The sequence below is a fragment of the Fringilla coelebs genome (assembly GCF_963513975.1).
Source record: "Fringilla coelebs genome assembly, chromosome: 4".
Taxonomy (NCBI): Eukaryota; Metazoa; Chordata; class Aves; order Passeriformes; family Fringillidae; genus Fringilla; species Fringilla coelebs.
This window is the reverse complement of record NC_140032.1, coordinates 52,215,686-52,229,367: the sequence shown is the minus strand read 5'-3', so window position 1 is coordinate 52,229,367 and position 13,682 is coordinate 52,215,686. Positions and strand designations below refer to the sequence as shown.

Genomic DNA, 13,682 nt, shown 5'->3' with positions numbered 1-13,682 from the left:
CATGTAGGCACTGCTACAACATCCTTGGCAATGCTTATGTGACTTTAAAAAATCCTGCCCTACTCAGTCCTAAGGAAACCTTTCTGAAACTTCATCGTTTTTTCTGTTGCACGCACAGGACTCAAGCATCGAAGAGGCATTTGGAGTGCCACTTCTCTTGTGTAGGGACCAGAGTTTTACTGGGCAGAGTAAGAGGGTTTTGTAACTCCAGTTCTCAAGATGTGCAGCTTAGTCTGTTATGTCCTTCAGATCTTGTGGTACAATGCAAATAACCCTACTTCCTTGTTTTTATGAAGTATTGAACACGCTGGAAGGAAAAGAGTACTTTTTATGTCAGTTCTTTGGTTTTGCCTCTATGCTTCCCCACAAACAGTACCTGTAGTACTGCAGATCAGAAGGTGTTATGTGGCAGTCTGGTTTATTGCCATTTCCTGGGCATCCCTGCAAGCTGTGCCAGCTAAATGCATGAAAAAAGCGGGTCAAAGGGAATGACACTATGTGCAATCCACAGCTAGGAGCTCTTAATATACACAGTAAGCCTGGTTCCCCCCTCTTTGATATCTGGTAGTGACAGAACAAGTCTGTTGCTACTTGAGAGGTAATACCAACGCAAAATGAGTAAAGAAGACAGAATCCTGTAGTGGAGTCAATACTCTTGTTTTGTGGAATTATTGTGGCAGCATGAAAGAGCTGGAGAAAAAAAACCATGTCCGTAAATACATAAAGTGCTGCACCACAGGAGCAAAGTCTTCAGTGGAAAAATAGACTTGTTGGTATCTGAAGCAACACAGTGAGCACCGGTGCTTAGATCCAATAGCAATTAAGAGATTTTAAGAGATCTAGGAAGAAAATGTTAATTTCCATTTCAGGGAAAAGCTAGTGAGCAGACTCAGCAGTCCTACTGCTTCACTCCACATGGTGCTCCTGCACGTGGCACTGCTGTCTTGTGCTGTATAGCCCAGCAAAGCATCTTCTGCTCCAGCTTTGGAAGCTGAGACCAATTTTTTTTCACTTTCTACACGATTTTCTGTCAGGGAGAGATACAATTTTTAAATGCATCTTTGAAGGCAAAGGAAAGATTTGCCTCTGATTCCAAATAGGGTTTGTGTCAATTGATTTCTAATAGTTCATTGAGCATGTTTTTTGTTGTACATGTCTCTCCAGTGTCAGAGGTGGGTTTTAAATTTCATTTCAATCCCGTTATCCCATGGTGAGAATGGTTTAGAACAACTGCTGGTTTCAATTATGGTTAAGTGTTTACTGTTACTGAAACGGTCCTTATTGAAAATGTATATTTTCCATTTTGGAGTTATGCAAATTTCTTTTTCTGTGACATTGGAAAAAGTCAAGAGAAAAGAAAAGCTTCATTACCTTCTTTTCCTGGCATCTCTTGCAGCCATTACAGTCAAAGCAATCTCAATAAAAGGTTGCAACTGGCACTAAAGGAACACTGCACCATTATTATTCCTGGAGTAAGAGAGCAAAAATAGACTCTCAGACTTAGGCACATTTTGTCTTCTCTCTCCTTCTCTTCACATGCTGAAGCTGCTGCCAAGCCCTGCTGCTGCTTTGTCTGTAACATGCACCAAGTTGATTTTTCCCCAGTGCCCTTTTGGCTGACATGTCTGTCAATGCATTGGCTATTTGCACTTCAGCAGATACACTACAGTATCACTGTCACTATCCCCCTTGCTGTATCTTCTGCTGTCCTCCATTACTCCCACACAGCAGCAGCCTCCTCCTCCCTGATATCTAAATGGATTTATTACTCCCCAACTGCACATCTTACTGTCTCATCACTTACTAACATTTAACATCCTTCTCTATTACCTCAAAGCTGATGTCATCCCTCGTTATATTCCTTTATTGTTGTTGCTTGCAAAGTGCTTTGTTCCTTTTTTTGCTCTCCCCATGCCTTTCACTAGTACTGTTTTAACATTTCTGAATTCTTATCTTCACTGTGTCAGCATTGCACCCTCAGCTCTTTGTGAAGGTGTTGTTCTGGATTTCTAGGTCTTACGTAGTTGTTAGCGCCTCTTTGGCTTATCTGGTTTTGCTAGAACCAATCACAATGCACATCAGGTAGGAAAGAAACCATATTGAAAATGTTTTTAAGTAATATGAGCAAAGATGCTGGAGTCCTCTGACATGATTATTTATATCTTTTTCCAAAACTCATGATCATGAGCTCAGGAGTTGAATTTTCCATGCATAGTTCCACTCTGTCCCTCCTTACCTCAATACTTTACAATTTCCCTTCTCTTGAACTCTCATCTGTAATTTTCCATGCAAAATGTTTACTCCTTCATTGACTACTTCTGCTTATAATGCATTCTTCATGTCTGCTGGCATTTTGTGTTATCCATCAATACTTGGTATCTCACCTACAGCTCTGCTTTATTTTTCCACATTTACTCTCCATTAACTACTTACTTGTGTGTCAATATTTTCTCATAATCAACATTGGTCTTGCTTTGGGGTCACTGTGGATGTGAAAGTCTTTGTCACTTAATTCTTTTTTGTAGGTTGCCTTGCCTTCCTTCAAAATCTTTAGTTTTCATAAAGCATTGCTACATTGGGCTTAGAACATAAAACACTTTCAGTGGCGCACTAATGCACAAAACAAACGATGAAAAGCTGCAACAAAGAACTTTATTTTCAGCCTTTTTGCTTGTTTGAGCTTGGCACGGAAAACAATTTTCTTGCCTTGCTTTTTGACCTTGGGCAAGAAACTCCTCTTGGCACATCTGGAGATGAAGATGCTGAGAATCTTTGCAAAGCACTTTCAGAGCTGCAAATAAAAAATAAAAGTTAAAGGTAGTTGATTTTTTTAATTCTTATCATGCTTGTTTTTCTGTGTGTCAGTCAGTGAAACAAGCAGAATGTCTATTCTTAGCAGATAATAATGGTGATAGTTGTTTTGACTCATCCGAGGTTTTCTTGAGTGGCTAAGTTGCTAATGGAACTGATGCTCTGAACTCCTACAGACTTCTCGTTTTTTTTCACAGCCATGTATTTTTTTGCAACTGAAGTACCACCTCCCTTGCTTTCTGCTTGTTCTCTTACATAGTTCTTTATCTTGATGTAGAATCTGTTTCCCTTTTTTTGTGTCAAATGCAAGATCTGGCATGTGTATTGTTTGTGCTTAAGTTGCTCTGTTTGATTCACTCATCTGGTAGAATTGGCTCCTTTTTCTTTTGTTGTTGTTGTTTGTTTGTTTCATTTTATTTTTGTTGTCAGGAGGGTTTCTTTTAAGAAATAAATGTGCACCTTTTTCGACTTGCGAAACACTGTCTGCAATGCCACATTAAAAGACTGAAAAAGTTGCTTAGCTGTCCCCATAGCAGAACATTCCCTGAATATTTGCTGTTTGCACTGCAGGAAAGAAAGCTCTCCCAGATTACTTTTCACAGATTTCTTTTCGTTTGGAGGATGGTCTTATTTTGAACAGTGTTGCTCAGTAATATCTTTGCTTGGAAGGATGCCAAGCTCATCCAGGGCAGCACAGGCAGCTCTTCCCATTGTAGGGCTTCCAATTAAACTAATGCTACCAGCTGTGTGTTCTTTTGTCTGCCCTGGACTAGGCTGTGGTATTGTGCTTCCCACTGTATCTCTCCAGCAGAGCCTGTTGTCTCCATATTAATAGTTTGGGCAAGAGAAGGGGGGCCTATGAAACATTTCAGAAAAGAGAGGAGATGTAAAGGAGCTCTGGTGATGTGAGTTATTCTCAGAAATGGGCTTTCTAACCTTGAAAACATGGGTTTGGGAACACAAGGGTCATCTCTTTCATTTAGATCACGCACAAGTGTTCCACAAAGGTGTCAAAGTATCATAATCACCAAAGCACGAGGGAAATCAGACTACTAATCCCAAATTAGTCATGCAACAATCTTCAGATTCTCAGTCCGGTGTCAGGTTATCTAGGTTTTGTTTCTGGGCATTGGAAGCAATGGGATGAAGTAGCTGGGGAAAAAATAAAAATGAAAAAAAGAAGAGATGGATGAGGTGACATGAAGAGGAAAAAAACAGTTGTTTTGCCTGACTGGAGTAGATTCTAAGGAGAGGATGATGGCAAGGGGAGGATGAAAGCCAATGCTCTCTGATGCTCAGGGCAGGAAAAATCAGATAGGAAAGAAAGTTAGACCCGAGACAGAAAGGATGGAAAGAAAAAAGTGTAAGAAAGTCTGATTTACAGGGGCAAAGAAAGTGTAATTTTTGTCCAATGTCATCAAGTTCAGTGTTTTATCCTCTTAACAAGAAAATTACCCTGGTTTCTTTTGAGCAGGTTCAAAAAAATGATAAATGCTGATGCTCAAGGTTTTAACAGATTTTGTTGGTGGTGGGTTTTTTTTTTTCCCCCAGCACTTCTACACAAACTTCCAGAGAACACAGAATTATAGTAAATCCCTATGATTTTATCAGGATGCTATCTTCTGATAAAAATATATTTAATTTTATATTAAGCTGCTTTAAGACTCAGCCTTTTTGTTTCCATATAATTGCTGCTAAGCGGCAATTGTCTGCTCTGAAGAAGGCAAGCTTGATATTGAAAGGGTATCAGAGAGTATGTGCTGCCTAGTAACTCTTCAAGCAGTGCTGGTTAAGGAAATAAAAGATCCAGAAACAGTGCAAGGGTGAAGGAACAAAGTAAGGGATGAAGTTGTCTTTTTATACTGAGGTTATATGTCTTGCATCATAAATTAGGTAATCAAGTGGAATCTACCAATGGTTGCACTTGAAATGGAAAGTTTTCATTTTGCTGAATGGATGAATGGAAATTGCTCATGCAACACTCTGAGCAAGGACACTGGCAGCAGATGAGATTTGGCTTGTGTCGGTGGGAGTTCAGCACAAATTAAGGAGAATATTTTGGAGGCATTCTTGGAATCTATGCCTGTGTTTTCTTGCATTTCTCATTTTGCAATAGGCTACATTACCTTTGCAGACAGACATCCCTGTTGAGATGCCAGGACTCTAGAGGTCAGCTTTGTGATGTGTATCTAGCCTTTTCTCCAGTGAATGTCACTGCCTAGCCTTAATTGATTTTAAATTTCTTCTTTCCCTGCCCCTTTTCACCTCTTAGTACACATTTCAAACCTTTCAACAACAGTGCTGCCTGGCACAGCCTCCTTTTTCCAGATTTATCAATGCTACAGCCTCTTTTGACATCTCAAAACATCCTGTGCATTTTGGGGAGCATATTCAGGTTTACATCCTAACAGACATGGCATATAAAGCCACTCTTCAGCTGAAGATTTGTGCCCATGTAACTTCTTTAAAATGTTGGGGTGGTTCAAAATGTTTTTTAAAATGTTCAGGCTTCTTAAAAAGCTGGGAGGCATCATTTGTCTGAGACAAAGCCTGGGTGCAACTGTTGAGTGCCATGTAAAAACCAGATTTAAAAAATAAATTGAAAAATAAATTGAAAGCAGATTTTAAAAACATAGGAAATTGTCCTGCTGTTTCTCTGCCTGATGTGCTAACCTGGCAGGACACATATCCTCTTTGTGCATCTGTAGAATCAAATGGAAGAGTTAAAGGTTGGCAAGCAGGAAAAAGTAAATAAATCAGGACACTTGTCCAAAAGGAGAACTTGTGGAGCCTTCTTTGTTTGGTGGCCTTTGTAAGCGGTTGTTCTTTCAAGCCCTCTAACTGAATCCTGTAAGCCATGGCATCAAAATACCTTTCATGTATAAATCTTGCTTCCCTCCAAACTTGGGAGACTTTTAGTTCATTTTTTTTCAAGGCTCATAGTAATTATTGCATTTTAATGTGATGGATTTAATGCTACCATAATTGGCAAAGCTTGTATACAGGAAGATATCTGACACAGAAAAGGCTCTCAAATGCTTTTCGATATTACAAGTTCCAGAAGTGGTTGTGGTGTTTTGTGCAACAGAAATGCAAATGTGCTTTCTGGTAATAGTTTTTAGGTATCAGAAGTTTGGATTATTTTTCCCAAACAAAGAAATCCCAAGGCGTAGAAATCACAGCTGCAAAGGCTCAAACACAAGTTTGTTTTACAGTCAGGACAACCAAAAATCCCTTAAAGGTTAATTGCAAGTTAATTTAAAATACTGTTAGTCTGAGTTGTGTATAATGTAGTGGCAGGAGTAAAATTTTTACTAACGTTTACAGAGAAGATGTAAATGAAATGGAATTCTCTAACCTTATCTGAAAAAGGAACAGGATAGACTCTGTTATCTGCATTGCAGAGGAGAGTATTCTTTAAAATCCAGTCAATAATTTCTCCTCCCCCCACTTTATCCTTATTTCCTTCTGAAGAGTTTTCAGGATAAATTAAAAATGTGCTGTCACTCTTCTAGAAATAATTCAGCTCTAAGTCTGGGATGAACCATTGTGTCATGAAGGAAAAATTATTTGCAAGAGCAGAATTGCCTCCAAAAGTGACTAAAAAGATTTATTAGAAATTTGAGACCAATCTCAATTGATCATGGATCTCATAATGACATTTCATTCTACTTCTTGCATCTGAGATTATGAACACCAAACAGAAAGACCTGTAGTTTATCTGTTTAAACTTCTCGTCGATTTTCATGGCTGTTTTCCTGTGAATGCATTATCTTTCTGCAGTGTACTCATGGGTGCTTTGGGCAGCATTTAAAGGTGACAAAAACCAAAAAAAAATGCATTTTGGGAGGGAGCAGAACATCACAGTGAAAGAAATGCAGATTTTAACCTTATTCCTTACCCTTTGCAACAGAGAATTTGCATGCTATGGTCCCTTAGTCTTCATCAGCACCCTGGAGCTCAGAAAGGATTTGAGGAGCAGCCAACAGCATATTCTCAAAATGAACAAGAAATAATTGCTTATATTTCCAAAGCTGCATAGAAGCTGCCTAATATGCATTTATAGGGGCTCAGGTGTTTTGACCCTTGAATCAGATGTGTATCTTGGTTTGGATGTGGATTAGTTAAAATAGGGACAAAATTTCTGGAATGCATTAATAAACCCATTAGTACTCTCTTCATTACTCCTGTATGCAAAAAACCTGAGGCTCCTATGGATTAGATTTTTTTTTCCATGCTCTCAGGCCAAACTTTATGTTCCTCGCCATTTGGATGGAATGGAGAATAAATCTGAGTATTCTTCCGGGGAACCTGTGATACACCTGGTGGTGAATTGTATAGGCTCCAAAAGAGAGTAAGAAAATAATAAATGTTTCTGTGAAAAGACTGTATTCACTTTCAACAGAAATCAAAGGAAAGCAAATTTGGCCCAACTGTATGGAGTATGGAGCCCTCCTGGTGACAAAGTCCTTAAAGCATTTTCAAAACACAGGGCAGATGCACAGAGTAACAAACTGTTTATAGTCTCCATCCCAAATCAGAGATATCAGTCAAGAGAGATTTTCTTCCCCAGATTCACATTCAGATAAATAACTTGGAGGCATTACACTGTATGGGTAATATGTGGAAAACATCCAGGAGCACTGAGATTGAAATGATGTCAGCTTTGAAGATGACATCCAGTGGAATGATGCTGAGGTGTGTGACTGGCCCATGGTACCATGATTCCGGGAACAGTTTCCAGATCTAATTTTTGTTCACTCAGCATCATCTCAAACACTGCTACTTTTCTGGAAGGAGCCTGGTCATTTCTAAATGACAGAAGATTAATAAAAAACATAAAATATGTGTCTGATGATTTAAAGGGATTCTACCCACTATTTATGCACAGCATTTAGCGTTTTCAAAAACATAGTGTTAAGAGTTGGTCTGACTTTGTTTAACCACCAACTTAAGTGGGAGCAAAATTGGATTGCTTTCCAAGTCTCTAGAGATTCTTCACTACTTTTTTTTCAGTTTGGCTCATCAGTTCACAGTAGATGAGGGTGATGTGTTGTGATTTACTATTATAAGAACATGGGAGAAATAAGAAAGAAAATTCTCACTTTCACAACAATAGTTAAAACTCAGTAGTCCCTTTTTTTTTTTCTTCTTATTTTTTCCTACATCTGTTTTTAACTTGATCTTATTTATAGATTTTTGGGTTTTTTGGTATTTTCTTTCTACATTACAGCCACTAGTAGTTATTTAAGGACCTACCATTGTTTCCATTTTAGAGAGAACTCATTTTAGGGACACATTTGTTACCACGGCCATTTAAATTCTGCTTTGCTGGAAATGCTTGTACAAGCTGATAGCCTAGATGTAAATTATTTATTTCCAATTCAATTGGTTGTGCTCTTTATTTTAAAAAAATAGCACACTAGCCACAAAATTACAGTTTTCTATTTTCTTTAGGTGCCTGCCAAACTAGCAAGAGTTTTTACTCTAAAAGATTGCTTTTTTGTTACTGGTGATTGGCCCACCAGCGTTGAAAATACAGAAACTTTGCATTTTGAAAAAAGACCAAGATAAGCTGGAGAGTTAAACATAATGCTGAGTGTGTGCCAGCATGTGCTATACATGCTATATATCTATAAAATGGTGAAGCGTTTTAAGTCATCTTACTGATATTCTTCATATTCTCTCTATGAAATGTTTAAGATATGATCAGTTTTATTCCTTTAGCTGGTGAAGATGCAGTTGTTAAGAACAACTGTTACATGGTGGTTATAAGGGTGAACTAATATTTGGACAACTTCTGTTTAAATGTAGCTTGTAGTTTGAATCAATATTTTAGGAACACTATTACTGAACTTCTGCTCTTCCTTTGTTAAATCTGCAGTGGAGCTGTGTACAGGTCCATCTGAGTTTGGCATTTCTACAGGGCATGACTGAGGGCTTTATAGACACAGCAATATTTTTGCTTCTTTACTTCATGGCAAACTAATATTCCTTGATCATATTGGCAGTAGAGTAAACACCAGCTTGGAAATACAACCAACCAAGGAGGTTGTAGTAAAAAATTGCAATGGAATTTTGAATGCCAAGAAAGCGTTCAAGTGTGTGTGTGAGTATATATATAGATATGTATATATGAGTATGTGGGGTTTTTTAACATCGATGGAGGAAAACAAAACTTGGATATTTCAGGCTCAGGAAAGGAATGCAACCAGGATCTCAAATATGTTTGAACTGTAGCTTTTATTCCATTGGTGAGATACAGTTGAAAGATTTGGGACAGGAAAGACTAAGAACAGGATTTAATAGAGCTGGTGTTACTGAGGGGGTAAAAATGCTTAACAAAGTACATAGACCTCTGTCTTGTGCTTTTTACCAATGAACTCTTCTGCTGGAGACAACAAAAGTTCTCCTTGGCTGAGAAATATTTGAATGTCATAAATGATATTTTTACATATTACATAGGCTTTATTTTGTATGTGTATATACTGCAGAAACTATATTTCTGTTCAAAGAATAATCCAGTCAGTCTGACTCAGAGGTGAACTCTCAATTCAGACACCGATTTTCTAGAAAAAGCTGCTTCTGAGATATTGTCCCTTCTCCAGCAGCTAATCTGTGTATTAGCTAGCCTCTAAGAGTGCAGGAGTAAGGTCTATTTGTGCATAATTAAGTAGATATTGTCCCAGTCCAGCATGCACAATTCTCAGAAGCATATAATGGAAGAAAGAGACACCCAGGCAACTTCAGTCCTGAGGCTGTTGTAACAAATGTGATACAGTGTGAAGGGAGAAGATTTTCATCCTTCATTCAGTTTGTTTGCCAGTATTAAGATTTGGTCCTGTGGAGCTGAATGTTCCATGCTGTTTTCTTCCTCTTCATGGTTCAATAAAAATTTTCATAAAAAGCATGTCTCCCACTTCATGGCATTACAGGGAGTGGTTATTGAGAGTCTGAAAGTGTGCCTGGAAATTTAGACATTTTCAAGCACTTTCTAGAATGCATTTTGATGTGGCTATATTTTAAAAGTCAGGCTTCAGAGACTGGTGGGTCACACCACATATTTTATCTGAACAAGTGACATCAGTGGCAAAATTTTTAATATTTTGTTGAATTAGGCTTTTGAAAAATGTAACATTTATTTTATTCATATTAATTCTATCAATGTCTAGCAATATATCAACAGAAAATAGTTTTTTTTTCTCAAGCTGTAGCACTCTCACTGAGATATGCAACCTAGATATTGCAGTCCTTGGTACAGGAAAACCATATCAAGAAAGAGATTCCACGTCTCCCTAAAAATTTAACTTGACAAGCCTTTTTATCTTTGATTAAAGTGATGAGAAAGGACTGTAAGCAGCATAAAAGATGAATAGTTACTAAGATTGTTTTGAGATGTTCCAAATTTTAGAAACTTGTGAGATACCAATAATTTTTTGTCCCATTATCAATCATATTTTATACTTTCCTGAAGAAGGATATTTGAAATTATCAAAAATGCATTACCTCTAACCTAAAGTCCAGAAGCTGAGCTGTGTTCAGAGTGTGTAACAGAGAGGACACTTTATCCTATGCCAAAACACTTTGAAAGCTCTGTGTGGGAATGCTCTCCCTCCCATATTTATCTGCATGGAGGAATTCAGAAGGGCTCCAAGGGACAAAGCCTCAGCAGCAGCATCAGTAGGGCCTGGGTAAATGCCCTTGTATGTTCCAGACCTCTCTCTCTTAATGAAAACAATGCTCTGGCTTGAGGAGAAGGTGGTTCTCAGCACTCCTGACCTCTGGTGTTGTCCTTTGGCTTCAAAGTCGATCTCTGTATGGGCCTGATGTGGAACTCCATTCCTCACGCTGTAAATATTCCCATTGAGATCAATAGGTGTGTTTGCAAAGTAGATATTACTCACTGTGAGTAAGAGCCATATGATGTGAGACAACAGGTTTGGCACTAAAATATGTTTTTGTATTTTTAGGTGAATATAGTCTCACATGTGGGTTTCTTGTTTTGGCCTGCACTTGTTGTGTGTGCAGAATAGTGCTTCAGAAGAAATAATTGTGCAGTTTAGAATTAGATATTCATATGTAAACACATATTGGTTTTTACCACCCCACTACTCTTTTACATGTGCAAATGCAGGTTAACTGCTTGTGTAACTTTGCCAGTGAAAAACTGACTATTTCAAAATTTAGCATTGGTTGTGTTCTGGGGAGTTATGCTACAAGTCCATGTTATTTCTTCATTCAAGCTCTCCAGCCTTTTAGAAACACAGTATAACCACTTGATTCTGATTCACAGGGAAACCCTTCAAAATTGCAGACCTAATGATTATAAATTTCTTTGATATTTAGTGATTGCATCAACATTATTCATGATAAACACCATTTTATTAATGTGGATGTTGCTAGCATTGTACTTTAAGCTGTCGACTGTAACTAATAGGACCATTAGTTAGTTTTAAGGTGTTATATTTTGTAGTCAGCTTCATGTCTTTATTAAAGAGGAGAGGAAAGTAAATGTATAGAAACTGTTCGCTGAATTTTGAAAGCATTTTGCTATTTATAAGACTAGCTTGGGGGCGAGGGGAAGGTTGTTTGTCTTCTAATGAAAAAGAAAAGTTTATGTGCGATATATACACCGTATATACATATACCTCTTAAATCCCAGAAGAAACTTCTTTTTTTCTTGGACAAGTTAATGCACATAATGCTATTCAGCTGTCTTCAAAAGTTGACAGCAAGCCTGAGCTGTTATTTCAAGTTTTCCCTGTATAATGCAAAGATACTATTATTCATGGAGCTGTTGTGCTAGACTTTGAAGAGTGCTTATCTCCTTGGGTGGTCATGTTAATCCCATAGCCAAAATCAGGTGTTAGTGTTTTCGAGAAGATCCAGTGATGGGTCTCATTTCTAAGGGAAAATTCATTTCTGGATGGGGTGGATAGTCTTGCAGTTTAGACCACAAGACACCTCAAAGTAAATAGACTAGCTTTGTGATTTTTGATGAATTTTAGATTTAGATTACTCAATATGAAAAATGTATCCATATTTTCCTTGATTGGACCTGCTGTGTTTAAACTCCAGGTGTATTTCACCAACAAAACCGGCCATGTGCACTGAACCTCTCACTCCCGATATCTGTGTTCTCTTACAGCCTGTGACCTGATGAACCAAGGCATCCTGGCCCTTGTCAGCTCCATTGGCTGCACATCAGCAGGATCCCTGCAGTCTCTGGCCGATGCCATGCACATCCCTCACCTCTTCATCCAGCGCTCCACGGCAGGAACGCCGAGGAGCGGCTGCGGGCTCACCAGGAGCAACCGCAACGATGACTACACGCTCTCCGTGCGGCCCCCTGTCTACCTGAATGATGTCATCTTGAGAGTGGTCACAGAATATGCCTGGCAGAAATTCATTATTTTTTACGATAATGATTATGGTAAGTGTTTATCAGGGTGATTTTGTCAAATCCATAATCCTGTTGAAAATTGTCACATTACGGCTTTGTAGTCTTCCAATAGATTATGTTTTGCTTGTGAACATTTATGGTTCTGGCACCATTTTACAGGACTTCAGAGAAATCTATTTCTAAAATCCATCGACATTTACAGGTTTATGTGATAATGTCTTTGTTAGAATTAGCTGATAAATTAAGAACTTATGTGTTTTTCCATTCTACTTGTGTTTATGAAGCATAAAACTTTTTAGCAAGCTCCCTTGTTTTTTTGGACAGTAGAAACAGAAAATGACAATTCAAGATGCAACATGTAAGCTTTGCATTCTGTAGATTTGTTTATTGTCTAGTGAATCTCTTCTGTTTGTTGGTATATACTTTCTGGCCAGAACCTGAAGCGATGGTGAATGTAGGTCAGAGGTTTGGCAAGAACAAGGTGCTAGTCATAAATATAAAACATGTAGAAAGAAGTTCTCGAGAGTGAAGAAGTTGAGGAGGAGGAGGGCTTGGACAAGACAACATTCCCTCTGTTTTGAGTTCATTCAGTGTTCCCGAAAGGTGCTGAATTGGTGGTTTTTGTGTGATAGAGTAAGTGTGACACAGATGGCAGTGTCACAAGACTGCACCATCCAGCTCAGTGAATCAGCCAATTTTGGCCCAAAGATTTTTTACAGCTGACAGGAGAACTGGGAAGATTTCTCCAGTAGGCTGCATTATCTAACAAATTTAACAATCTTTATTTCTGTGAAAAATTGCTTTACAACCCGACCTGTTTTCTTCAGATGCATCCAATATTCATAAGTAATCATGACTGGCTTGGATGAGCATTTTAAAACTTATGTTCAAAGTTTAATCTTTAAGTTATAGAAAAATGCTCACTTCAGCGATTTACTGTGCATAATATCTGGTTCATTCAGGTCAGGTGTTATTGATTTTTGCTCCCTGCCTACATAATAAATTCTTAAATTAGAAGACTAGAAAGTGATGAATAGGAGAATTCTTCTCTACAACAAAGCAGCTCCTAAAAGCACCAGTCATGGGATAAGGAACACACACACAAAAACCCCTAAAAATAAAAATAAACGAAAAAAAACCCTAAAAGTCTCACAGCAGAGTATATTTGCTCAGAACTTATGGGTTTGTGTATTTAACTGCCAGGTGCCTATGAAGACAGCTATAAACTTTTCATTTAAGGGGTATGTTTTTTTTGCATGTATTTTTGAGTTTAAAAGCCTCAAGCAAATTTTACAATTAATATATTTGAATAATTATATTTGATAATACTGGGTTTAAAGTTATTCAAGTTTCATTTTTTAATTTAAAAATGCAGCTCACACACCATGCTATTTTGTCCTTGATATCTGGGTAAGAACTTCATAATGGTGTGACTTATGTAACACAGATGCCTGCCTGCCTGCAAGGA

At 38.0% G+C, this 13,682-nt stretch overlaps 1 protein-coding gene across 2 annotated transcripts in view; it reads left to right on the top strand.

Annotated features, from left to right (window-relative positions):
- Positions 1-13,682, top strand: part of GRID2 (glutamate ionotropic receptor delta type subunit 2) — a gene marked incomplete at its 5' end in the record, with an annotated part of 671,475 nt that overhangs the window by 379,010 nt on the left and 278,783 nt on the right. Inside the window, one exon of one of the 2 annotated variants that reach the window (XM_084203834.1) lies at positions 11,960-12,244. The exons of the other annotated variant lie outside the window; for it this stretch is intronic. Coding sequence (XP_084059960.1) covers positions 11,960-12,244 — 285 coding nt within the window. The remainder of the gene's footprint in view (positions 1-11,959; positions 12,245-13,682) is intronic. 2 annotated transcript variants of the gene reach the window in all.